General features: G+C 37.3%; 2 protein-coding genes and 1 non-coding gene across 9 annotated transcripts in view; 2 read left to right on the top strand and 1 right to left on the bottom strand.

The window, feature by feature from the left end:
* The first annotated feature begins 239 nt into the window (after positions 1–239).
* Positions 240–10,772, top strand: LOC107398610 (uncharacterized). Its single transcript, XM_015983221.2, has 5 exons — positions 240–381; positions 435–476; positions 4,778–4,866; positions 7,856–7,919; positions 10,601–10,772. The coding sequence occupies exons 1-5, from the start codon at positions 352–354 to the stop codon at positions 10,721–10,723; spliced, it is 348 nt and encodes a 115-aa protein (XP_015838707.1). The 5' UTR covers positions 240–351; the 3' UTR covers positions 10,724–10,772.
* msi (musashi) overlaps positions 1,572–24,982 on the bottom strand; it is a 54,722-nt gene continuing 31,311 nt past the window's right edge. For 4 of the 7 annotated variants that reach the window (XM_064356378.1, XM_064356377.1, XM_064356381.1 and 1 more), the window contains 2 exons: positions 4,487–4,730; positions 1,572–4,431 (listed from right to left, as the gene is read on the bottom strand). In XM_064356378.1, the coding sequence (XP_064212448.1) occupies positions 3,592–4,431; positions 4,487–4,730 (1,084 nt within the window). In that variant the 3' untranslated portion in view covers positions 1,572–3,591. Of the gene's footprint in view, positions 4,432–4,486; positions 4,731–9,807; positions 10,602–12,646; positions 12,933–24,982 lie in introns of those variants that run through there. The other 3 variants (XM_064356380.1, XM_008202415.3, XM_064356379.1) reach the window with 3 other exon arrangements.
* Mir1000 (microRNA mir-1000) lies at positions 8,146–8,245 on the top strand. Its single transcript, NR_036324.1, has one exon. It is a non-coding gene; the product is annotated as a microRNA mir-1000 (primary transcript).

The following is a 24,982-nucleotide window of genomic DNA, read 5'->3' as shown; positions in this document are numbered from 1 at the left end:
TGAAAATTTTATACTCTTCTACTTGTGTACTTCAACACCATTAACAGAATAGAAACCTGTTCAAAAGCTCTTTCAACAAAATGAGAATTTTTAAATTAAATACTGAATGTAGCCACAAAAAATTAATAAAAAATCCGTTGTGGTCACAAAAAATTGAACACAATAAAAATGGCACGAGGATTTAAAAAAACAGCAGAAAGTAGTCTGCACTGTCAAAAAAAAAATGCGAAAAGGACAAGGGTTTGAGGTAGGTTTTGAAATAAATAATTGCAAATGTTATCGTAGTTGTCGGGTTGACAGTATCAAGTTTCAAATTATTTTCAAGTTTTTCCAAATTCTTGTGTTTTTACAATGTTTCGGCCTTTTTTCAAGTATACAAAGGTAGTAAAACAGTATATATTGCGATAGGCTTTGTTACGAATATGAATTTTCAGAGAAACCCGTTTCTCCCGTCGTTCTACGTAAAAAACTACGAGGTGAGTATCTTGCCAAATCCTGATTTATCGAATCAATATTTACACTTACCTTTGCGTCTTCCGCGTCTTATTCTTACAAGATTAGAGTTAGAACCTGTATGAAAGGTTTTCTTGGGGTATTGTGAGGTTTGATGTTGACTTGTTGAACGCTAGTTCTTATAAACCAATGTTTTTTATTTCTGAATATTAATAAATAAGGTAAATTTGTACATCACATTAGTTACAGTTTTTTTGGGAATGTAGCTTAAATAACAACTATCTTAATCCTCGAATATATTATATACAGAATTTAATTTTGGAAAATATATTTATTGATCCATTGAGAATTGTCCGATTACATCGTCACTTTTTTTAAGTTTTTATTAAGTATAGGATATGTAAATCTAACAAATGTGGGCCTGTCTCAGCTACGACTAACACACCTATGAATATGAAAATGGAAAAAATCTGATTATTACCCACACGAGCTAGCAAATCGTTGCAGGCTACTCCGAGTAAGGAAGACAACAAGGCAAGTCTGTCTTGCAGACGATCATTGTCGAGTGGTGTTTTGCCCCCGACATCCGCACCCACCGCCACCCCACTCAACTGATACGACCGAATTCTGCCCCCAGCGGAAATCACCACAATTTTGGACTTTCCGTTGCGTCTCCATTTATTTCGCAATGAAACAAAAAATGTTTCAATATAAAAAAGAAATGAAAGTTAAATAAGGTCTCGGATTATTTTTACTAACTCGGCAATTTCTTTAAAATTGTGGTGTTTCCGCTAAAAATCAGGCTTGGAAGGCGGTTGGTGTGCGGGTGGCGGCGTTGCGGATGCGCCCAACGATGTTATAGTTACAAACAGCTACTGCATACACATTCAACAGGCCAGTCCTACCTCTCTACCACCAAGTCAAGTCCTACACAACAGAGAGATCCGGAGAGCCGCTCCTCTATTGTCGGGGTCCGCGTCGCGGTATAAGGCACGGAAACAGCTACAGACACAGACCGTGCAGTGAGTGACCAGACTGTTATCACAGAAAGCGGTGATTAGACTAGACTATGTTAATAGCAATCACGCCGGTCCGTCAGGATTGTTGATCAAGCAGCATTCTACTTTATGAAACTACTTTATTCGTAACGGCTCTACTACAGTGCAATCGCGACCACTTGGCCGCACTACACTACACACAGAGATACAATCTACGAACACTAAGTCTAGTAACTATGAAAATTATACAGTACTTAGTAGCTACAGTAACTTTAAAATACATACGACAAACAGCTAAACATAAATGTCTATGTAACAGAGCGGCGGCAGCAGCAACAGCGCCGCTTTTTTAAGTAGTTGCTTTGACCGTTTAGTTTGCCATACTCAAACAGACCCTCTCGATACTACAGTATTTATGTACAATACTCAGCAGGGTTCACTTAACAAGTGAAACTAAACTTTATTTGTCTTAACATTTATAATTGAATACAAAAATAGAGGGTTCATTCTGTCTCACAACGCTTATTGCTGTCAACTGGATAAAATTTTTACAAAGTTATTGTCGCCGCGGGTTGAGCCCTACCTTGAGGACGTGGAGGAGATCGTCGATGATCGTCCGCTAACCCGCGGCAAAGCCGGGACGGCGCCCCCCGAACGCCCAACAACTATCACAAGGCCGAGGAGCGACGCCCGTCCCATCGGCAGTCCTAACACTAAGCATTTTACATTATAAAAACATCAGTATGAACATTTTAAAATTACTATGAGCGACGCGAAACCAAGAGCAAAAAAAAACCGGGACAAACACAAAGACGGGAGTTTTGTTTTTTAGTCGAGCAGTGGGTGCTCTTAGTTTCGCTGCCAATAGACGCATTGGTCCGCAAATCACACTTTGAGAAACTCGATGCACAGCTACTACGGAATGTAGGCAGGTCTGTCGTGTTTGTGTGAAAGAGTGATGAAAATCAGGCCGCATTGCCTTGCTGACTAGATCTGCTGAACGAACGAATGGGGCAAACTATGGCGTAGCTGCACTATTTAATAGACCAACAGCCGGTCAACGATTTATTACGAATAAATTGTTCACCGAGACTCAGTCGAAAAACCGCCCGTGCAAGTCGCAAAAGTCGATTTTTACTAGCTGCCGATTGCGAAATCCAAGGGCGGTTATTAAAAAAAACTATCGCTATCATCGATGAGATCTATTAACAGAGTATAACGGTAATAAATAGCAAACACTAACTCTGCTGCACAACTGGCACCACCCGATTTTCGAAGTTTCAACCTTTAAAACAGTTCGGTTTCAAGTAGCGGAATACTATCGTCTTAAAATACTTATTAACGTTCGGAATCGTAATTTGGAAAATGTTGCTTTGGAAGTTTTGATTAAAACCAGTTAACAAATGATTCATACTTTTATCAAAAAAAAGTTAAACTCATTAAAAGCACATAAATTTTAATGAGTTTACTTGTTACTTTGTAACATCCCCATTGTTCAGTTACACAACTAGCAAAAAAAGTTGCATTCAGATTAGCGGCTGGTTCGTATCGATTTTCTTTGCAAGTATTCTATAAAAATTCGATTCGATAACTATTTAAAGTGTTGAAATTTGACAATAATCGGGTGGTGCTACAGTTTTGCACCACAGTGTACTTTTGTATCATTAAGTATAAATAATTAAGTATCGCCGTTTCAGTCAATTCGGTAATAAATTATTAAGTACCTACGAATAATTTAAGTACAGTCGAAACACAACCTAAGCGGGGATTTATTGCCATGAAGAGGAATACACAGGTAAAGGATCGAGCAAAACCACGTGGGTAATTTTCAAAAGAACGTCGTCTACACGTCGTTTAATACTGATTATTGCGAGTTATTGCTAAATGCTAAATGAGCAGAAGGCGGCATCGGTTCAATCAGGAGGAATAAACAAGCCGGTGTGATGCTAAACTGCCCATAGCATTAATGCAAATGAGATTCTATCTATGTACACATTTTATTCAATCGAAATATCAAAACGCACAGTCAAAATAGGCACGAGTCGCCGCCATTGACAATTGGAAATGTTTCGTTTGGAAGTCCATCAGTTTATAAAAACACAAAAAACCTAACTAAAACGAAGAGTGAGCAAAATTACGTTCAGACGTACATGCCAACGCCGTACATCGAGCCCCAGTCCACTCCTTGAAAGCTGGACATGTCTACGTTGGTGAGGTTGTAGCCCTGGTAGGGGCTGGCGCCCACCGGCGGGGCTAGCGCTGGAGCGGCGGCGGCCGAAGCCGGCGTCGGGGTGCCGCCCGCCGCCGCCGCCGCCCCCACGCCGGCGCCCACCGCCGGGATGGGGTAAGGCGAGTACCGGTAGCTGGCGAGGGGCGGGTAAGCCCCGAACAACTTGCCGTAGCTGGCCACGGCGGCGGTCTGGGCCTGGGCGGCGGCGGCGACCGCCGCCGCCTGAACGTGAGCCTGAGCTTGAACCACAGCCAAAGGGTTGGTGGCGGCGGCGATGGCGCCCGCCGTCGGAGTGGCCATGCGCATGCCAAGGCCGCTGAGCATGAGGCGCTTGCCGAGCAGTTGAGCGCTGGCTTGCACCGCCTCCTTGGGTTGAGCCTTCTTGCATTCGACCTTCTTGTTCTTGATGGTGTGGAAGTGGATCTCGCAGACGCGGTCCACCACGTCCTCGTTCTCGAACGTGACGAAGCCGAAGCCACGGTGGCGTTTCGTCTGCTGGTCCATCAGCATCACCGTCTCCTCCACTTTGCCGAATTGACTGAAGTAGGCTTTGACCTCGTCGGCGGAGGTGTCTTGGCTCACGCCGCCGACGAATATCTTTTTCGTTTTGTTCGGCTGTTTCGGGCGGTTTTTGGGCGTGGCGTGCTTCGGGTCGATTTTTTTACCGTCTAAAGTGTGAATTGGCACTTTGAGCACGTTGTCGACGCTTGAGGGCTCCGAAAATGTGATGAAACCGAAACCGCGACTCCTCTGAAACGAAATCGGGTTAATACGGTGGTGCAAAACAACACAGATAAGCACACACCTGGGTTACTGGATCTTTCATTATCAATACATCGGTGACGTTTCCAAACATGCCGAAATATTCGCGCAACTTCTCGCTTGAAGTTTGCCAACTTAAACCGCCGACAAACAGTTTTCCCGGTGCTGGATCGTTGGAGTTGTTGGGAGTACTACGACCCGAAGATCCAGAATGGCTACCGTTCATCGGTACCAAAGAGCCGTGAAGGTCGTGTTCGATGAGGCCGTTGCCTTCCCCCATTGCGGAACTATAAACAAACAAAATAATTAATAAAGACATTTTTTTTTGTTTCAGTTAATCCCAATTGTATGTATCTGCATCATGGATGTCTGCATGTTCACTTTTTGGCCGTTCTACACTCTGTTCAACACAGATTGTATACTGTAAGTTAAATCCCACTTCAAACTTTTAGAGAAAAAAAAAAAGACACAAATTTAGACCTTACGCATAGAAAAAGAATTCGGAGTTATTTATTTCTGCGCTGAGCCGAGAATTATTCACCCTACTCCCGACATTAGGACATTCCAAGTTTTACTACCCGCAAAAAAGTAATATTTCCACAGAGTGATTCAAAAGTTTCGGACCACCGGTAGCGAATAAGGACATCTAACTGAGTTAAAAGTTCCCAAGATACGTTTAAACATTTCTTCAAAAGTTAGAATCTTTGTGTTCAATTTTTGGCCCATGTATTCTTGACTTTATTACGAAAACGCAAATCTTGCAACATTAATCAGATACTTGCTGGAAAAAATCACTAGTTTATGTCTTATGCTGTATAAAAAGTTTAACAAACTAACAAATTCAAGTAGAAGAGCAACAACGAAAAAAAAATACTAAAAAAATTAAAAATTAAGAGGAAATGCATTCATTTTGATGCTTAGCGGAACGTCTTTTATTGAATCACCTCGTACAATAAAGTAATCTTCATAGTGCAAAAAAATAGTGTAGCATTAGGGTGAAGATGCCTATTATGAGATATCTTTTTAAAAATCCACATTTTTTTTAAAGAAAGTTTTTTTTAAGGGGACATATATCTATTATCAATTATCAACAGGAAAACGCAGTAACGATTTGAATTTGTATTTTAGTTTAAAAGTTTGATTTTGTTGAATATGAATTTGCCTATTTAAAAAAGGGTTCCAAATATGATTCATTATGCGTTTTCAGTATGAGACTTCTCATATTATTAGCAAAGAAAGTCGAAAATAACCAACTGGTTTATTAATACATTTGTTATTTAATAATGTAAAATATCGTAGTTTTTGGTACACGCTCCCTAAAATGGCTACTCTGGAACTTCTTTGACTCCGCAAAATGTTATTGTAAAGGACAAGTACTTTAAGTCGTCATAGTAACACTTTGCGGACTCTAATTATTTATTATTTGACAAAAAATTGTTCAATAAATCAGTCGTTGCTATGACTATCGGTTGACTGCACTTGTGATGAGGGTGTATTGGAAATGTAAAGAATTTTTACAATTTTGTTGATTTAAAAAGCTAGTACCAAAAAAGTTTGTATGCAACACGCAAAATAGTTTTAGCGGACTCGTCTTTAATCCTCTATTTTGCGGACTCGTTACATAAATAACTATTATTATACAAGTAAAGAAAAGTTGTTCATTATCTGTGAGCGATGGGTTTCTGAAACGAGTGCGGAACGGAGTTTCAGAAAGGAATCACGAGCAGTTAATGCCAACTTTTCTTTACGTGTATAATACAACGTTTTCTCGTTGTACATCGAGAAATTTGTGTTACATTTTTTCACCGATAGAATTAAAAATTACCAATAAAATAAAAAAATCTCCAAATAAAATTTAAAAAATCACCAAATGGCTACTTTATTCTAACGAATTTTTGTTGTATGGCTTTAATTGAATAAATTTATTAATTAGGTGTATTGCTCACCCAAAATCTGGGTACGTAATGTAGCTATATTTGATTCCTCAATTTTCCCTTTTAAGGCGATATGAACTACTTTAATACCCGATTTTGATACATACAATTGTTTATAAAAAAAAGACCAGAACTAAATGAAATAATGTACCATAGTAACCACTTGTAGAATAAAAGTGTACTACTTCTATCCGTATTTATCGAATAAGCAACATTGTTAATACCTATAAGAGAAAAAAATAAACATAACAAATTTCCTAAACCAAAATAACAGTATTTTGAAAAGCAAATTGCCATTAAAATAAAAAGATAATTCTGACAACGAATTTAAAAGGTTTTAGGTCTTATATTCAGAACAAAGGACACAGAAAAACATTTTTGATTTAATTTCCTCTCACTGAGTCTGCACACCTGTGTCTATTTCAGCTAATTTTTGGATTAATTAATTAATTAAGAAGTGTAAAATTATATTGAACAAATGACATGATAAATAAATACTACATAATTTTAGCTCTATGTTAATAAAGCTTATTCCAAATCTGATGACGAACTGACATTGTCAAAAATGACTGAATTTTGGCATTAAACATATGTTTACTATTGAAAAAAAAATTGTCCATAAGCGTCGTAATAAAATGTCTCTCAAATCTACTGTTAGTCTTAAAAAAATATAATGAGATATGTAAGATGAAGAATATTGAACAAATTAATAATATTTCTATGAATCTTCGTTCTCAAAATTTATTAATATTAAAGTGACGACTAAGTAAATTTTAGAGAAAAAAATGCACGCCCATGTATTTCATTATCTTAACCAAGTGGGTGCATTTCAAGAGTCTTTTATGTCACTGTCAGTTCGCCACCAGATATGGAACAACCTCTAACAATCAACACTATCTCGTTACTATTTTTTATCATTTTATTCACTTGTACGACAAGAGCTACAAAAATTTTGGCGACCTGCGTACAGAAATTTATGGCACAGTTAACTAATTTCCAGCACTACCCCCTCGCTGTTGATATAGGGTTTCACAATAAACTATTGGTAATATAGAACAGTGGTGCCTTTTATGAAAAAAGCTTTAACTTGTAAAAAAAATCGGCGTCTCATATTTCGAAACTGATAGGCACCTTTACCTTCAATTCCTTGCCTCAATTTTATTTTAAGTCCATCTATCAAAAAATATGTCTAATCGTTTTAATATCAAAAAATTCCTTTATCAAAGAAATAATTCTGACACTAGAATCATAAAAAACTTTAATGTTTTTTTTGGCTTTAAAACTTGGAATATCCACTTATTGACGTGAAAAAAAATAAGAAACAAGAAGACTGGACCTAAAAAATTGTTTGCGTTTAATTGTAATTTAGTTTAATTTTCCGAAATCCCCGCCCTATCAATCAACCTGGATTTACGTTTTCGAATGTAAATTAATACCGGGGAGGGTGCAAAACTCGTATGATTTCTATAATTTTGCAGGAGCCGGTACAGCACGAATCCGGCAGATCGCTTGGACCGGCTCATCCACCCTCGCAGCACAAAGGTAAAAGAATCGTTGTAATGTTGTGGAGAGAGAGAATGCAAAGGGGCGCAGCTTTGGCGGCGCGCCGCCATGCGATCAATACCCATCCCCCGTGCACGTGTATACATTAGTGATGTGGGGCGCGGCTGTGGCGGCGGCGCAGGCCGGTTACCATGGCGGCGATTGAGCGAGGGGTTGATCATCTCCCCTCGACTCAGTCAGTGTCCGCGTCGCGATCCTGCTTGCCACGGCTCGGCCATGATATTGTCCTGTCACAGCAGTACTGGTTCCGAGTTACTGCTGCTTCGGGACATGACCATGGCCGGGCCTCTTGGCCGACGCCGCCCCCATCGCCTGGTGTGTGAACGGTGCCGACGGATACGCTGCCAGGACAAGGGACGCACATGGCGGTGCTGTAGTATCAAAGCGGCCCCCTTTTGTAGACCTAGACACTTGTTAGCTAGTACTATGTGTGTATGTGGACACCTAGACGTTGCCTTCATGCAATTATTAGAATAGAGACTTAGATGAAACAGTAGAGCAACTAATGATAATCGATTGTCAACTCAACTCTATATAACCCTTTGTTTGCACATTGTTCGCACAAACCATCTCGCTTTACATGTTATAGCTAGTTGTAGTATGTAGAGTACTATTTTTTTTTCTGTATTATTGTTCTTCTCCTATGTAATGTTGAATAAAAGAGGCTTTATCTGATTGATGGCATTTCTCGAATTCATTATGTTCGGGAGAGGGAGTGACGACCGGTCGATAAACAGTTGCCGGAGTTTTGTAGTTCGCGACGTCGGCGTCGTGGCGCCTCTTGTCCGTTAAGTGCGGCCATCTGGTGGTGACTTACGGAACGGGGGATGCAAACGAAATAAAGATGATGGGGGTGGCAAACAATGCGATTTGTTTGACGGGGAGAGGGAGGACGAGTAAACATTGATTTTTACCCAAAGCATTGAATGGCTTCTCTTATCTTGTTAGCACGATGTTGCACTCGAAATGGACGATTTTCAACAATCACATTTACAGAAAAACCCCTGAAATTATTATCCATTCACGATCTTTCCAGGGGTTGCTGGGGTTTGTTTCTTAACTGTTCCAGTTCCTGACAGTGTCATAAGCTCACATAAACAAATGGAAATGGGCCAACTTAATACATTAAAGCATTCAATTAATTTTTTACTGTTTTAAAAAACCAAAATTGAGGAAAAATTAAATGGTATAAAGAAAAACATCGTTTAATGAGGAACTATGTGGCCAATGTGTTCCAGTAACTGCAACTCTTAATGATACTTTGAAGTATCCCAATCAAGGTTAAAACTTCATCTACTTTTTCATTTTTGTCGGAATTAGACTAGTTTTTTATGTTTAAAAATATACTAGTATTTACTTGAAGAAGCAGGAAGTTCTTTAGCGTTGAGAATATTTATGTTAATTAACGGTATTGATTTTTAGTTGAGTTGGTCCTTTCCAAATGAATTGCTCAATTTCCAGATAATGAAGGAGTAAACAAATAGTCGCAGTTTAGCCTCATTCGGAAAGATCGTGACTGGATTATAGCTACATTTTTACAAAATAACAAGCCGGGACCCTCGCACCTCTTTCAAGGAGCCTTGAGTGAAATTGCCGGAAAGAGGTGCGTGGGTTAGACAAGTGGAAACATTCTACAAAATTACAATGTTCGATCGATAAATAAATACATGCACTTGGTGTTAGGCGTGTTGGAAAGGGTAGTCACCGTGGTCAAAGAGTCTAATCACCTGGTTGTCGTCTGTTAGTAGGCAAAATAACAACAAAAAGATGAGATAAGAAACCTAAATAAAATGAAAAACAGGCAGTGTATGACACTTCCGAACCGCTACGTTCTACATTCTGCTACTTGGAGACTTCGTTGTGTTACCTTCATTGGTCGACGGTCCCGAAGTGTGCAGAATGGCCCGAAAGGGTGTTTCCCTGTTGTCAGTGGGTGCATCATCACCACGTCTGCGACACTTGAAGTAAAAAATCACATGAGATTTTAATTCAGTATTCAAGTGCGTGCAACATTCTACGCAAGGCGGATTAGTGATGCAGTCAGTAGAAGTGGTAGCATGAACATGATGATTTCTACAATTTTTCGTGTCTAAAGATCAGCGACGAACACTAGTTTAGTTACGAATATTTTTACAATTAATTTACAGGAGTTGTCACGGCCTTTTTTATTAAACTAATCGCCAAAGTATAAAAAAGACCGAACAACGTATTAAAGGAGAAAAACTACAAACAATAAGACACTTAAACATAATCGAGGCTTATTAATACATTTACAAATTGCTAAATCGACTACACCCGGACTAATCTAATAGTGGTACCTTATCGAGTTTGGCTTGCTTGTTAATGAGAAAGGTTAGTCGAGTGGCCCAGAAGTGAAAACTTGAACTCGATAAAACCTACCAACTATTCGCTTCAACTACATTAACACTATTCGGTTTGTTAAAAAATAATTTGAGAACAGTGTGTTAAAAATTATCTACGATGACATAATCGGGACCTACACATAAAATTCTATCGGGTTCTACTTTATTATTATTTATAAATGGGCGCAACAATGTTGTAACCTTAGGAAAGTAGACATCCAATAAACAATTTTGTTCAAGACGCATTCTACATACTACAACTATTACTGTCACTACTAATGAGAAGTGATTTTTCAGTTACTACACTTCACTCAAGTGTTGGAACCCAATCAAGAACTGTACGATTTGTACCAGGACATGAAAGAGGCCGAGGAGGAGCAGAAAAAAGCTCAAGAGAACGAAAAAGAAAATAATGCATGATGTGTGAGCCTGATCTATGATCCATAAATAAATTCTATGTCATTACTTAGTTTATGCATGTTGGATGGTTCCTAAAATGGCACATTTTTGTTGGCAGGTCTCGTTGACTTTCGGTTTATTTTCGTTGCTTAATTAATTTTGGCAAAGAATGTTGTCGATTTTATGTCCGCACAATATACGCAATGTTCTTTAATTAAAATTACCTCACTGATTGAGAACTAGAACGGCATAAACATATTAAATACCACAAGCATCCGTTATAAAATTTTTAAAAAATTATTAATGGAGATCTCCGGAATGTAAATTAAGTGCTCGGGGATTCGAATCAAGCATTTTACTTATTGGAAATATTCGCATTTGTTGCGCTGTTACGTATAAACCGTCACAAAAACGTATCAATGAGTTTAAATCAATCAACTTCCACTAAAACCAGTAATAAAAGTGTGAACAGTTTCAAATTAGTTTTTTCAATTCGCACACTGTTAAACTTCGATTGATGGCCAAATAAATTACCAAGGCAAAGTTTAAATTTGTTAATTAGCACCTAGGAAAAATAAGTTTCATTTTTACCTCCATTAACCCAAACTACAAAATGGCGGCCCGCTTCCTAGTTCATTAGTCTTAATCATTGATTTCCGTTTGGCTTAACGTATTTATTTATGGAGGTACTCGCCTTATTGCGTTCCTCGTCTCTAAGTGTTCACCTAATTGTCTGTATTTTGTTGGACGATAATTTTGTTATTAGTGGAGTCACATTACGTGGTTTTAGCATGTCGTTTTCTGGTTTGAAACAGGGAAAAAACGCTGAATCATTACATCTATCAAAGAGCTATTGTCTGAATAATACAGGCTTTATATTCTTCGGTCAAATTTCCATCAACTGACGAATCGTTAATTGAAATCTCTGCGTGAGCTGAAACTATCTTTTGACAATACAAACAATTTTGGCAATTAAAAATGGTATAATTTAATCCGGAAAAAAACGAATTTTTGCATGATTCAATAAAGGGTAAGTATTTATGCCACTGAACAAAATCCAAAATCCCAATTTTTATATTTTATTGACTGTACAACCAAAAATTAAATAAATAAATAAAAAGATTTCTGGGTATCCGTTTGTGGATCATCCCGTTCTTAGTCGTAGTTTCCTAGAGAGAGCAAATGGTTTCTTGGAAAATTAATTAACTCGAGTTGTAAATTTTATTGTTCCTCGTACCTGGAACTGTTCAACGTTTGGAAACAAAATCTCAAGGGAATTGCAATCATGACTACAAAAATTTGTTATCTACGGTATATTAAATATCAGAATAACTGTTTAACTATTGTGTTACTAAAGATACACGAGTCGCAGTAAACAATCTAATGAATCAAACTACGTCTACATGAATGAAAATTTGCACAAATGTGAGAAATTTCGATCCATTTGAGGTGGTGTTGTGTTGCACACCTAATTACGGGTCAATTAGATAAACGAGTCATTAACACACGCTGATAGCAATGGAGGAAAGTTAGTGTGCACCTTCGAAATACCAAAACAAACCAGACACCTTTCGATAAATCAATATTTACATATTCGTAGCGGGAAAGAAAGATAATAAAACCGTGTAAAGGGTCTACGGGATTATTTTAGCACAAAGGAGGACTCATCGTGTGTATAAACCCAAACCAAGCAGGTAGAAGAGTCGTAGTTTGGTTTCAGCGTGAATTGCAATACAAGATGCTGCTTTTCAGGCTAGTACAGTCTGCACAAACGGCCGAAATCGTTGCTCCCTCCCAGGGGGAACAACACTCATTGTTTGGACGTTATTTTCTCTCAGACAAACAGCAAACAAAGACTCGCTTCTAAATTAGGGATGTTACACCAAAATACACAGATTTTCTTATGTACACGTTAAACATGCGTGCGGCAAAAATTCGACTCACCTAACGGGAGGCGGCGCTAGCGGCAGGATCGGGGGTGGCACACTGTACGCAGGGAATATTTGGGCACTAGGTGGGTTCTCGAAAAGCATGTTCACAGCCAAAATTACGCGACTCTAACGAAAAACACAACAAGTGAGCAAGTTAAGCACCCTCGCCGGCTGGAAATTCGAATACGACTGCAGCTGTGCCCTTCTGCCGGCTGTGCCGACGACACGACCCACCACACCACATGCTTGCCCGCCTGACGCTGCATCCAGGACGGGAATAACGACTTTCACGACCCCATTCAATATTTACAACCAACTCAACTATTATTCCAAAGCTGATAAGGCTTTACAAAAAGCAAGCCGCCAAAGACAAAAGCTCAGCTTTGAGATATTTTTACAAGATTTGTGAACTGAATCTAAACAGAAAAACGTTTCTGAATATCAAAAACGATATATTTTAGTAGATTATGCCATTAGAAGTAAAAGTGTTTATGTGGCATTTTCAGCATTTATAGCTCTTTTATAAAATGTAACTTTAAATAACTATTACAAAAAAGTGTTTGTGATCCATTTAGGCACAAATAATGCCCTGGCTTAATCAAAATAAGAACTAATTATTCAATCTATGTGTAAACTTGGCTCGTTTGTAAACTAGGCAAACTGTTGGGCTATTTTAATATAAAACGCAGTTTCAGCTAAACTTTTACAAACAAGTTTACAAACTAGCCAAGAATCTTGGTTAATTTGCTTGAATGATAAAACAACTGTATAGTTTATAAATTTTCTGTAGCATTCTCTGACTAAATAATCATACTTTACGTAACACAAAATATCCAATTCTTTAGTTAGTTGACAAACTAACCAACTCGCTGGCTAACTTAAATAAACTGAGGTTATCAGATCTTTTAAATTTTGATTACCAGGGCCCTGTTCTACCAAAATTTTTTGCATCTTTTGCACTAACCTTTGCACAAATTGCAAACTCTAAAGTTAATGTCTTCCACCAATCTTTTCAATAGTTATTGCTTTTTGTAAAGCAAAGTATTTTTACTAAGTATAGTTTACAAAGTTGCAGTCGTTTATAAATTAACCGAAACAATGGATGTTTTACCTTGTTTATAAACCAAGTAACTTATTGTAGCTACGTTTTCTTTGCACACCATTAAATTTTTATTATGATTACCCCAAACCTCAAGGACCCTTCAAGTTAATCACTCAGGCAAACTTATATTGTGTGATTTACTGCAGACAGACTTAGTTTTTCAGACGAAACGATCGGTATATTTTCGGGTCACCCTTATCAAAACATCTTATTGTGAGAGTTGCTTATCTTAAACACCATATCCGTTGTAAAATTTTATGGTGTACAAAGAAAACGTCGCTACAATACCAACCTTCTGACAACATGGACTTACAAGCATTAAAATGCGAATATGAATTTTTATTTTATATCTTTTATGTCAAAGACATTGGCTAGTTTACAAACTAGCCGATATTTCAGTTGACTGTGCGTTTTCTGTTAAAATAGCTAAAGGCTTGGCCAATTTACAAACTAACCAGCTAGTTAATAAACTAGCCAAATTTACACGTTAGCCGTAACATATGCACAACAAATCTTAGTTTTTTGAATTTTTTATTTTATTATATTTTATTTTTTTTGGTGCTTCGATAAGAAAATTGTTGACTTGAGTTTTGAATGCCATTTTGTGTAATAGTGTAAAAACGCTCGTTACTTTTCTGAACTTTCGTATCTCTTTGTGCTTTTCGAGTTGCGATAAAGCGCACGTGGAAGTTTGTTGATCGTAAATCGCGCCGTTCTTTTTGTTGTAAACTTTTCATCTAGACAAGTCGGTTCCGCAGTCGGAATACCGAAAACGTAAGAAATAATTAAATGCGGCCCTGGCCGGCTGTCGCCCCTCCGTTCGTGTTTCATTTGTGTGAGTCGCCGCTAGAAATACAACCGACGTCCGCTTTTGCATTCGCCGGAGAAGATTTAAACTGTTCCTTGCACTCACACACACAACTATACTATAGTAAACAAAGGAGTCGCGGACAACGGCGTCGCGGCCAATGCATTCAGCGGTTCAAGGTCATTATCAATCCCACTCCCCCACTAGGCTAATACCTCCCATACGTGCTTTCTTCGGAACGTGGGGGCAGTTTAGATTGCATAAAAGCCGATCAATTGATCGATAAGACCAAGCATGAATGAAGGAGTCATTGTTTTCGCTTTGACAACGAAAAATCAATCACACTTTAATTTAAATATATAGACGTGAAGTCTGGAAACGATAGTGAAGTGCAGACATCCACATGTTTATCGCGGCACTTGACACAGTCCAGATGGGTTAACTGTAAACACACATTTGATTTCTTTACTACCACAACAAATACTGGATGTATTCATAATCAGATTTAAATGAAACACCACATCTGAGAGTCGAATTAATTTAATTGTGGCAAACTATAAAAGCATGTATTATCCTACGACCCTTTTTTGTAGTCCTAATGAAAAATAATGGGTGTATGGAAAGTGGCCCGGCCCCCATAACATAACTAGTACAACTAGTTGAAAACAAAAATAGGAGCACACCTGGTTATCAGCGTATTCCAGCAGTGCGTTAGCTCAAAAAAATAAAATTCACTAAAACGGTGCCAAACTTGGAGCTGAGAAAAAAGCAATGAAAATTTGTCAATCTTTAGTTTGCAAAACCGTGCGAAAAATAACCATTAATTTCTGCCCAATTTGGTGTTTTTTCACATGTTTTGAATCAGAAACACGTTAAACAGTCAGAAAAAATACTTATGCTGATAGTATCAAAAAGGGTCGCCAGGAGCCACGCAATTTATTTACACTTGCTGATATGAAAGAGCTAAGTGATGAAATCTAATAAGGCGTTTCTGCGTTTTTTTAAGAGTCAGAGGCCCTATAAAGCAGAAATTCAATTTATAAAGTTCAAAATCATAAAAATATACTGAGCGGTATAGTTACCGCATCACATAAGAAAGTTTATTTTTTATTGCTTAAATTAAAAAAAATAATTAATTAACTACTTAGGGTTAAATTCAACTAAACTTACAACTGTAACGTCATTAATTAAACTAGAACTTTGAACATAAAGAAAAGCCAAAAAGTGAATTTCATTTGGATTAGTTTTTTTGGCTTTTTTGGCAACAACAGTTGTTTTTAAAAAACTGATAGCCGTCTAAGTTACTTGAACTCAAAACAGTGAGAAAATTGGAGCTGGAGAACAAACAACAAAAATTTGTGAATCTTTAGTTTGCGAAACCGTGCGAAAAACAAGAGCTAAGAGGCTTGAAAAGCAAAATAACCATCATTTTCCGCCCAATTTGGTGTTTTTTTGACATGGTTTGAATCAGAAACGCGCTAAACGGTCAAAAAAATCATTTTCCTGATAGTATCAAAAAGGGTCGCCAGGAGCCACGCAATTTATTTACACTTGCTGATATGAAAGCGCTAAGTGATGAAATCTAATAAGGCGTTTTTGCGTTTTTTAAGAGTCAGAAGCCATATAAAGCAGGAATTCAATTTCGAAAGTTCAAAATCACAAAAATATACTGGGCGGTATAATTACCGCATCACATAAAAAAAAAAATTTATATTGCTTAAATCAAAAAAAAAATTAATTAACTATTTAAGGTTAAATTAAACTAAACTTACAACTGTAACGTCAATAATTAAACTAAAACTTTAAACATAAAGAAAAGGCCAAAAAGTAAGTTTCATTTGGATTAGTTTTTTTGGTTTTTGGTAACAATTGTTTTTAAAAAACTGATAGCCGTCTAAGTTACTTGAACTCGAAACAGTGAGAAATTTGGAGCCGGAGAACAAATAATAAAAATTTGTGAATCTTTAGTTTGCGAAACCGTGCGAAAAATAAGAGCTAAGAGGCTTGAAAAGCAAAATAACCATCATTTTCCGCCCAATTTGCTGTTTTTTTGGCATGTTTTGAATGAGAAACGCGCTAAAAAGGTCACAAAAAAATCCTTATACTGATAGTATCAAAAGGGGTCGCCAGGAGCCATGCAATTTATTTACATTTGCTGATTTGAAAGAGTAAAGTGATGGAATGTAATAAAGCGTTTCTGCGATTTTTACGAGTCAGAAGCCCCATAAAGCAGAAATAACAAGCATTTTCCGCGCAATTTGCTGTTTTTTTGGCATGTTTTGAATTAGAAACGCGCTAAAAAGGTCAGAAAAAATCCTTATACTGATAGTACCAAAAGGGGTCGCCAGGAGCCATGCAATTTATTTACACTTGCTGATTTAAAAGAGATGAAATGGTTCTGCGTTTTTTAATAGTCAGAAGCCTCATAAAGCAGCAATTTAATTTTTAAATGTCAAAATCACAGAAAAAAATTTAATGACATCCAAAAATACATCCCTTTTTGTACAAAATAATTCATTAGTATAGACCTTGGTAATGACGATAACAAACCATCAATGAGAAAGAAAACACGAAAAAAGCAAAAATAAGGTCACTTTCGCCCCAATTGGCGTCTGTTTTTTGCAAAATAACTTAAGAGCTAGACCAGTGAAGTAAGATTTGGCTAATTGTATAAAAGTTGGGCGATGTGCTGTTGCTGTTAAAAGACAGTGTAAGTCAGATTGGAGTTCTAAGAGTTAATCAAAACTTTTTTATATAAAAATAAATGACACAACCTCGCAACTTTTTGTGAGTTTTGTCATCTACAATGTAAATTTTTAATGCACGTCGGGGAGACCGCACAAGCACTTTATTTGTAATAGACTGAGAGTAGTTTCTTAGAATTTTGTTTCAAGAAAAATCGTAATATTCTTCTCTGCAAAATGTAACATCGTCGCTAAATAATTCATGATCACTTACTTATGATAATACCCTGTAAATAATAAAGTGAAAAAGCCCACATTGGCACCACCACCCTCGCTAAGTTATTTAGCAATGCAATAATAATGCGTGAGATTTGATAGCATCTGGCCGAGAACCGGTCTCATTAGTCATTTTCTCGCCGATTAAAGACGCAAATTGCCGCATAAATAATACGAAGCGTTTTCCGAAGCATAATTTTTCCGGGATCAATCGTGTCTCCTTATCGAGAACGACGAACATTCCCCATCAAAAATTCATAATTTCGAGGATATCGGAATTTCAATAAATCCGTGCCGAGACTAGCACACGATGGCACAACCTGCAACCACGTGTATCATTCCCGGAGTCCCGGAGCACGCCAACGAGCAACGGTCACGCGAAATGCGGATAAATTTCAGAATTGCAGACACCTCCTGACATTATCCCTACTGAAGCGAATAAGCCTTTAGTTCGGTTTATTTATGAACAAAACACGGGATTAACTTGATCCCGTCGGTGCTTTGCATCTTCACAACGAATTGAAAGAAAGAGGTGGAGATTGTTTTCTATGTGGGTCATTTTTTCAGCCCATGGAACCCTCACGAATAGACCGGAGTCTTGTGGCAATTCTATCCGACATTACCCCCAGAATCCCATGCCTCACACCAACAAAGCGCCTTTCAAAGGCGACGTTTGAGATTCCCATCTCTTTGGGAACACATTTGCATAGGCGAAGAGCCAGACATCGTCCTTTATCAACACAATAATAAAATGAGTTACGAACATGTTTACCGAACATTACAAATCTTTCGAAGAGATGAAATGAGATTTTTTCCCCGTTCTAACAACTCGTTGTTGACATTAATGAAGAATCGATAAATTTTTTCCGCGCTAATTAGATGCTTGAAATAACAGACGGTAATTGTTTGGTGCGACGGGAGAATCAATTAAAATGGCTGGTGTAATTGTTAATCACTTTTCTCATAAAATCGGGTAACAGTTGTCGATTAGTGGTGCGTTTTTTGCTCCGTTATTTCGTCTTAAAAGCAGCCCTCATGCCAGCTCGACCATTAGTTTCCTTTAGGAAATAATAAAAAAACGAATGTTGGAGTAGGAGTACATTTGCTCGTTAATTAATCCAATGTGGCCCTAGGTCCGTAGTTAAAAGCAATCAAAACAGTTTGCGTCCTCGTATTTATATTTCGCCCTAGAATTACGATTTTAAAAATAAAACTCATCGGAAAAGGCTATTAATAGCCGAGCTGGCTTTGATAATTATGACGAAGCCCTTAGCTATTTCGGGACCGACACACATGCAGATGGTGATAAATTAATAAATTATGTTTAAGCGAACTAACCCGAGGTAATCTAGACCAGTTTTTGGGGTATTTGTGCACAAATCGGACTATTTCATTAGACGTGGGCGGAAAGCTCGAGGGACGTTTCGAAAGCATTCGACTTAGGCGAAATACAAATAAAACTGTTTTGGAACCACAAAGGAATACGGCGGAGAGGTGTTTAGGGCTTTCATTAAACTTAAATTGGGGCGAGAATTATTTAAAAAATAATTTAATACAATCATTAAATTTTCTTACAGTGAATTTTTACTTCTATTTGTCGTTTTTTTAGTTTTTGGGCAAAGTTAGAGAAAAATGTAAATTGTGTTGATCGGTTGCGTTGCTCCTGCCTCGACCTGTCAGCATCTGGCAAAGATAAATGTAACAATTTATGGGTAAAGGATAGCACCCTTGCGCTTGCGTTCCGCTGAGAATCGATATACACACGTATATAAACATGAGGGAATTTTCATCCCACGTGCAGATCAATCATCAAACGACTTAATGTCGTGGCACGAACGGAAAAAAATAAATTGGGATCGATACTATGAAATAATGAACGTCTTCAGTGATCGCTTAATTTCTTATAAAGTTGCCAGTGCTGTCACCTATCCCATACGGTGTGTAACCGATCCGGAGCACAGAGTTTACTCAAAGCGGACGCCACCTGGTGGCGAGCGATCACTCCGGAGCCCGGACTATGATTTACGGTTGGATTTTGTAAAACTACACGATTGAATCGACTTTCGATCGGGAGGAAATTAAATTTCGGGGCTAAATCCAATGTAATTGTTTGAGTTTTTGTTCGGAAACGCTGTATGGATTAGTGGCAGGTCACATGTGCTGAGGTTAGCCGTGTGGTCGCTGTTGCAACCCGAAATGCGGAGATAATTACATAATCGGATTAAAACTGCAAACCGGCTCGAAATAAACCCGGCGATCGCCGAACCAGCAAATTTACTCCTGCCAAACACAAACTTTTTCCTCCTTCAGTTTTTAACATTTGCATTTAATCAACACGTAGAGTTCGACGACTGAGTGGTTTGTTTGTTGGCTATATAGCGAATGGAACCCTTGGGATCTGGCTGTGACATCGATAGGAGCAATAAATTTTATTCAACCACCAAGTGATCGCTGCTTGAGGATATAAAAGAGATGAAATCCCTGATCGTTACAGCCCACACATGACCGATACACAACTGCAAGGTGTACTATTTCATACACAAAATACTGAATTTTATCGCTCCTCAAACTTGGAGAGTGCTCAAACTACACATAATAGCATTGCATTCGGATTTTTGCTTCCGCCATGCACTATTTCAAACACAACTTCCACCGATGAAAGAGTGCTTCTAAAAATAAAACCCTGCTTTCAAAATCCACTACATAATCAGTTCTATTGCACAATCAGTACATTGAATCAATAGATTTTGGAAACAAAATCAAAATCCGTCTTCAAATGAAAATTTTAGAAAACATTAGTATTTTAGAACTCATTTAGAATTAATTAGTATTTTTTGGTTCAACGGCCAAAAAAAGCGATTTGAGCTACTCCCTATTAGATCGTTTTTTTTCACTAATCGCGATGTCATATTAAAATGTGGAATTATACTTAGTATTATAAAAATTGCAAGAAGAAATAGGAACGAAGAAAATTTGTTCTTCCAATTTTTTGCTTTTTTGTCAATTTTTGTAGTGTTTTGTTTTTAAATTCGTTTAGTTTTAAGAGTTAGAAAGCGCAAAAGTTCAGCAGAAAAGAAATTACCAACAATTAAATAAATTTTAAAGTACGATTTTTGGTTTACGAATAGGGTTTTTTTCATTCAAAGAAATTGTTAGTTGTTTGAATAATAATCCAAGTACCATTATGCGGTGTTATTAGTTATTGATTAGGAAAGGCTCAGGACAACGAAGAGGAAACAGACTTAAAAAAAAACAAATCAAATCCAAAATGGTCATCTTTAGATTATGGCAATAATTCAAGTACAAGAAAAAATTCTGACCAATGGTTGAGTTTGAACGACGTCGTCGTTCTAACTGTTTACCATCGAATTAGGTCATTTTGACTGCTTCTTCTTGGATTTTCTAGGTATGGAAGAGATGAGCAAAAACACAGCCTAAACCTGACAAACTTTTATTTAGAAAGACAACGTGTTGCAACCACAAAGTGGTCATCTTCAGGTAAAAATATAAACTTATTACGAAGCACTATAACTTAGGAGACGAAACGAGATACAAAATCGTACGATTTTCTGTACCCTAAAGAAATAGTACGGCACAGTAAAATGAGGGCGCTTCGAACGTTATATCGTCTCGGTGCCAAATCGTTTTAAATTAATTTAAATTCAACCAATTCACTAATTACTTGAAAAAAATGTAGAAATGTTGAGCTTCGCTTTCTCAACAAATTAAAAAAAGCTGACGACTAAAATTTTCATAAGAAACATGAGGAAAAAATTATTTAAAATTTGCACTTCGTTGCGTATTTTTCAAAACGCTGCGAATACGGTTAAAGATACAAGAAAAATGTTCAGAAAAAAGTTGTAGAGAATTAAATTACCTTTAAAAAAGTCAGCGAGACCATATCTTTATCTTTAACGGTTTAGGCCCTAAAGACGCTCGAAGACGCTCAAGCGACGAATTTCCTTCAATTTGCCGGTGGTTAAGCATTGGAAAATAAATTTATACCTAAACCGTTTAAGATAGAAATATGGTGTCCTAGACTTTTTTGTAGAAAATTTAATTCTCTACAACATCCTTCCTTTTACTTTTTTATATCTCCAGTCGTATTCGCAGCGTTTTGATAAAAAGGCGACGGTGCTCAAAAAATTATCGTTTAGAATTATCAATTTGCGTTCCACCTGCTATTTTTGCAAACGCAGCAAATAAGGTTGAAGATACAAAAAAGTGTAATGAACGAGCTTGTAGAGAATTAAATTTTCTACAAAAAAGTCCACGACACCATATTTCCATCTTTAACAGTTTAGGTATAAAATCACTTTCCAATACTTGACCACCGGCAAAATGAAAAAAATCCGTCGGTTGAGTCTTTGAATGAATTCGGGGCCTAAATGATTAAAGATAGGGATATGGTCTCGCGGACTTTTTTAAAGGAAATTTAATTCTATACAACTTCCATCTAACATTTTTCTTCTATCTGTAACCGTATTCGCAGCGTTTTGAAAAATATGGGATAGGGTCAAATTGGTGAACGTTTGACATTTTTTTAAATATAGTTTAAGATACGATTTTGCATTATTTTTATCTCCTATTATTGAGAATTTAATGCTCTATATGCCTGTATTTTTTTATTCGCCTTGTACTGACCGTTATTTAATTACAACTATTTTTATAAATTCATTGCTCTGAAAACTTAGACGGTAATGGAACAACTGCGCCTCTGGCGACGTTAACGGAACTATCGAGGACGGGGACGTTTTATTTGTACGTCGTTTCATATCCTTAGTTTTATATATATCCGTACATTGTATAGATTGACCACATTATTTTGTGTTTCGAAAAAATTTGGTGTCAGGCTTAAAGATGCGTTTTTGCCCGTCCTTCCCATACCAAGTAAATCCAACAGAAAACAGTCCAAATGACCCACTTAAACCTAAACGAATTAAGAAAACACATAAAAAGATAGTCAAAAAAGCAAAAAATTGACAAAGTAACACTTGCTGGTAAAAGAACTTAAAACATGTTAAAAACTCCTTTATCACTTGAATAAAATCGTTTAAATTTTAATCATTTATTACTCTTTAATCTAAACTAGTCGACCATTTGTGCCAAGTTTCGTCTAAAAATTCTAATTCCTTCTTGGTGTTGCAATTTTTATGACACTGAGGATAAGGCTGATGTAATTAAGAAGACGGAAATGGATTTAATATCTTGCCAAAACCCGCGTTTGCGTAACGCATAAAAATCGCAAATTCGGTCTGGGCGCCTTGCATTTCCATTTCCAGTAGTAATTGTAATGGTTTCGCAATAAGATTGCTTCGCTCCGATACGGAATCCCTTTAAACCGTAAATGTGTGCCGTTGATTTTACAGCGAACCGTAAAAATTTATAGACGACGCCATGAGCTGATCTGATCTTGCAGCGTTACAGATGTTGTAGTCTTATCGAATCAATTTCGGTCTAGGGCTAACTTTCTCTAATGAATTGTTTTATCGTGAAAACAGCGGTGCCGACCCCGATATTTATGTTTTTTTTGGGCGACTGTATGTCTAAGCAATCTTTTATTGACGAGCTCGGCACAAAAATCAGGCTAAAATATTCAATCGCATGTTCAATAATCTATTTCGGGTGAGGAACTCGCCGAATTATTCAAAATTTTTAAATTGTTGTACATGCAATGCACGTGAACGGCATTTTATCTGTCTGCGGGAGAATGAAGTCACGAAAGCTCTGCTGTGCCAAATCGAAATCAATAACGGACATTCAAACAAATCAAAAATTTAATAGGAGCGATAACGACTTATCCCGCCGCGTGTGATGTTTTATTGTTGCAGGTTGGGGGGATTACAAGATTTGTGGAGTTTTTTAATTCATCGTGATTCAATGAGCGCGTTTCTCCCATTTCGCCCACACTCAGGCATTCAGAAGCCAACAACTTACCGATTCGGAATGTTATGAAATTTCAGTTTAATAAATAAGATAATTGGTCCACAATTTGCATAGTTGATGTGTGCGTGGTCCCCACATTGAAAAATAGTTAATTGCCTCAATGTCAGTAATTAGAGATGGGACTTAAACTCGATCAGTTGCTTTCACATCAAGTCATGTTAACGTCATAATCAAGCGTTTTGCTCATCCATCAACTGTTTTGTTATAATCGATTTCAATGCATGAGAATTTGCATAAAACGCATTGTCTGATTTTTCCCTTTTAATAACAGAGCAAAAATACGGAGTTCCTAGAGCATAATGCGAGTACACATCGTTAATTCCCAGGTTCTGTTTAGTTTCACAAAATCTAGGGTAGACACACAAACTCGCAACGTGACTAGTTGCAAAAAGGCTAATCACAATCGCTGCAATCTCCGATTAAAAATGTTCCTCAAACGCAAATATTTTGACCGACTTTTCCCAAATAAATGCCACAATTACCAAAGTAAAGCCCTAAACTCGGTTAATAAACCTGTGCTTCCCCTTTAATTACGTTTCCCGGGGAGTGAAACGCCAAGAAGTCAACAATTGCAAGTTCAAGCTCCACTGTAAAAATGTGGCATTAACGAGCACTTGCAGCTTGCAGTAATTAAAGTCAGGCGACACAAAGCACTGAATTTGCAAGCGAAGGTCTGCAAAGTCCTACCTGAAACGTTTTAATATTCCGCGGTGTTACCAAAACTTATCTATTCGATTGTGTTTTGGTTAGAATGCTGCTTTAGCAAGTTTCACTGAGGTGAGTGTTATTAAATTAGCGGCTTATTGCTGAACCTGGCTTCAGGCAAATTAAATTAGTTGCAAAGGCGTCGGTTGAGCAGACGTCGAAAAAAAGAACGAGGACGCTACTTCGATTAATAAAATTCATTTAATTGGTCCGCTTCGAGCTGTCACTGAAGACATTTTTGAGCTCGAAACTTGCCAAACTTAATGCTCTGTCAGGACCCGATATCGACTGAAAACGAAACAAGCAAATAATACTTTCGATTACTATTTTGGTTTCCTGAAACCTATCAAGGGTCACTTTTGCCCTAACTTTCCCTTCCTCCTTATTCCAGGTTGAACTATACTGGGCTCACCGTCCAGGCGGCCGTGCGAATGCACTAATTTGAAACTCAATTTTTAAGAAAAATAATACACAAAATCGTTTTTTTACAATTGGATTTTGTTCTTATGTTCACTTATTACCTCACAGATCAGTTCTTATCTCGATTTAAATATTTGTAACCAAGTTATATCAGGGTAAGCAGCATAATAATCTTAATGCTTTTATGGAAAAACCTTGAGTTCAAATGGCACGAAAAAAGTATTGCAAGTAAGTCATATACAAGACCCATACAAAAAATTATTAAAAACCATAGTACCATTTTTTAATGAAAAAATAAAATGGCTAAAAATTGAGGTTTTTTTCATTTAATTTTTAAATGACACAATTTTTTTCAAATTTATGTATATTGTTGCTAAGGTCAACAGAAAATCACCATATTTTTTCAAG

Source organism: Tribolium castaneum, chromosome 4, assembly GCF_031307605.1.
Source record: "Tribolium castaneum strain GA2 chromosome 4, icTriCast1.1, whole genome shotgun sequence".
NCBI classification, from domain to species: domain Eukaryota; kingdom Metazoa; phylum Arthropoda; class Insecta; order Coleoptera; family Tenebrionidae; genus Tribolium; species Tribolium castaneum.
Note: the sequence above shows the minus strand (reverse complement) of the source record. Positions and strands in the feature narration are given on the sequence as shown.

Excerpts from the sequence above, each read along its gene's own strand:
- LOC107398610 (XM_015983221.2), top strand. The coding sequence starts at position 352 with ATGTTTCGGCCTTTTTTCAAGTATACAAAG. Across the intron at positions 477-4,777 it reads TCTACGTAAAAAACTACGAG|TTAATCCCAATTGTATGTAT; the intron begins GTGAGTATCTTG and ends TTTTTGTTTCAG. Across the intron at positions 7,920-10,600 it reads TCCACCCTCGCAGCACAAAG|TTACTACACTTCACTCAAGT; the intron begins GTAAAAGAATCG and ends GTGATTTTTCAG.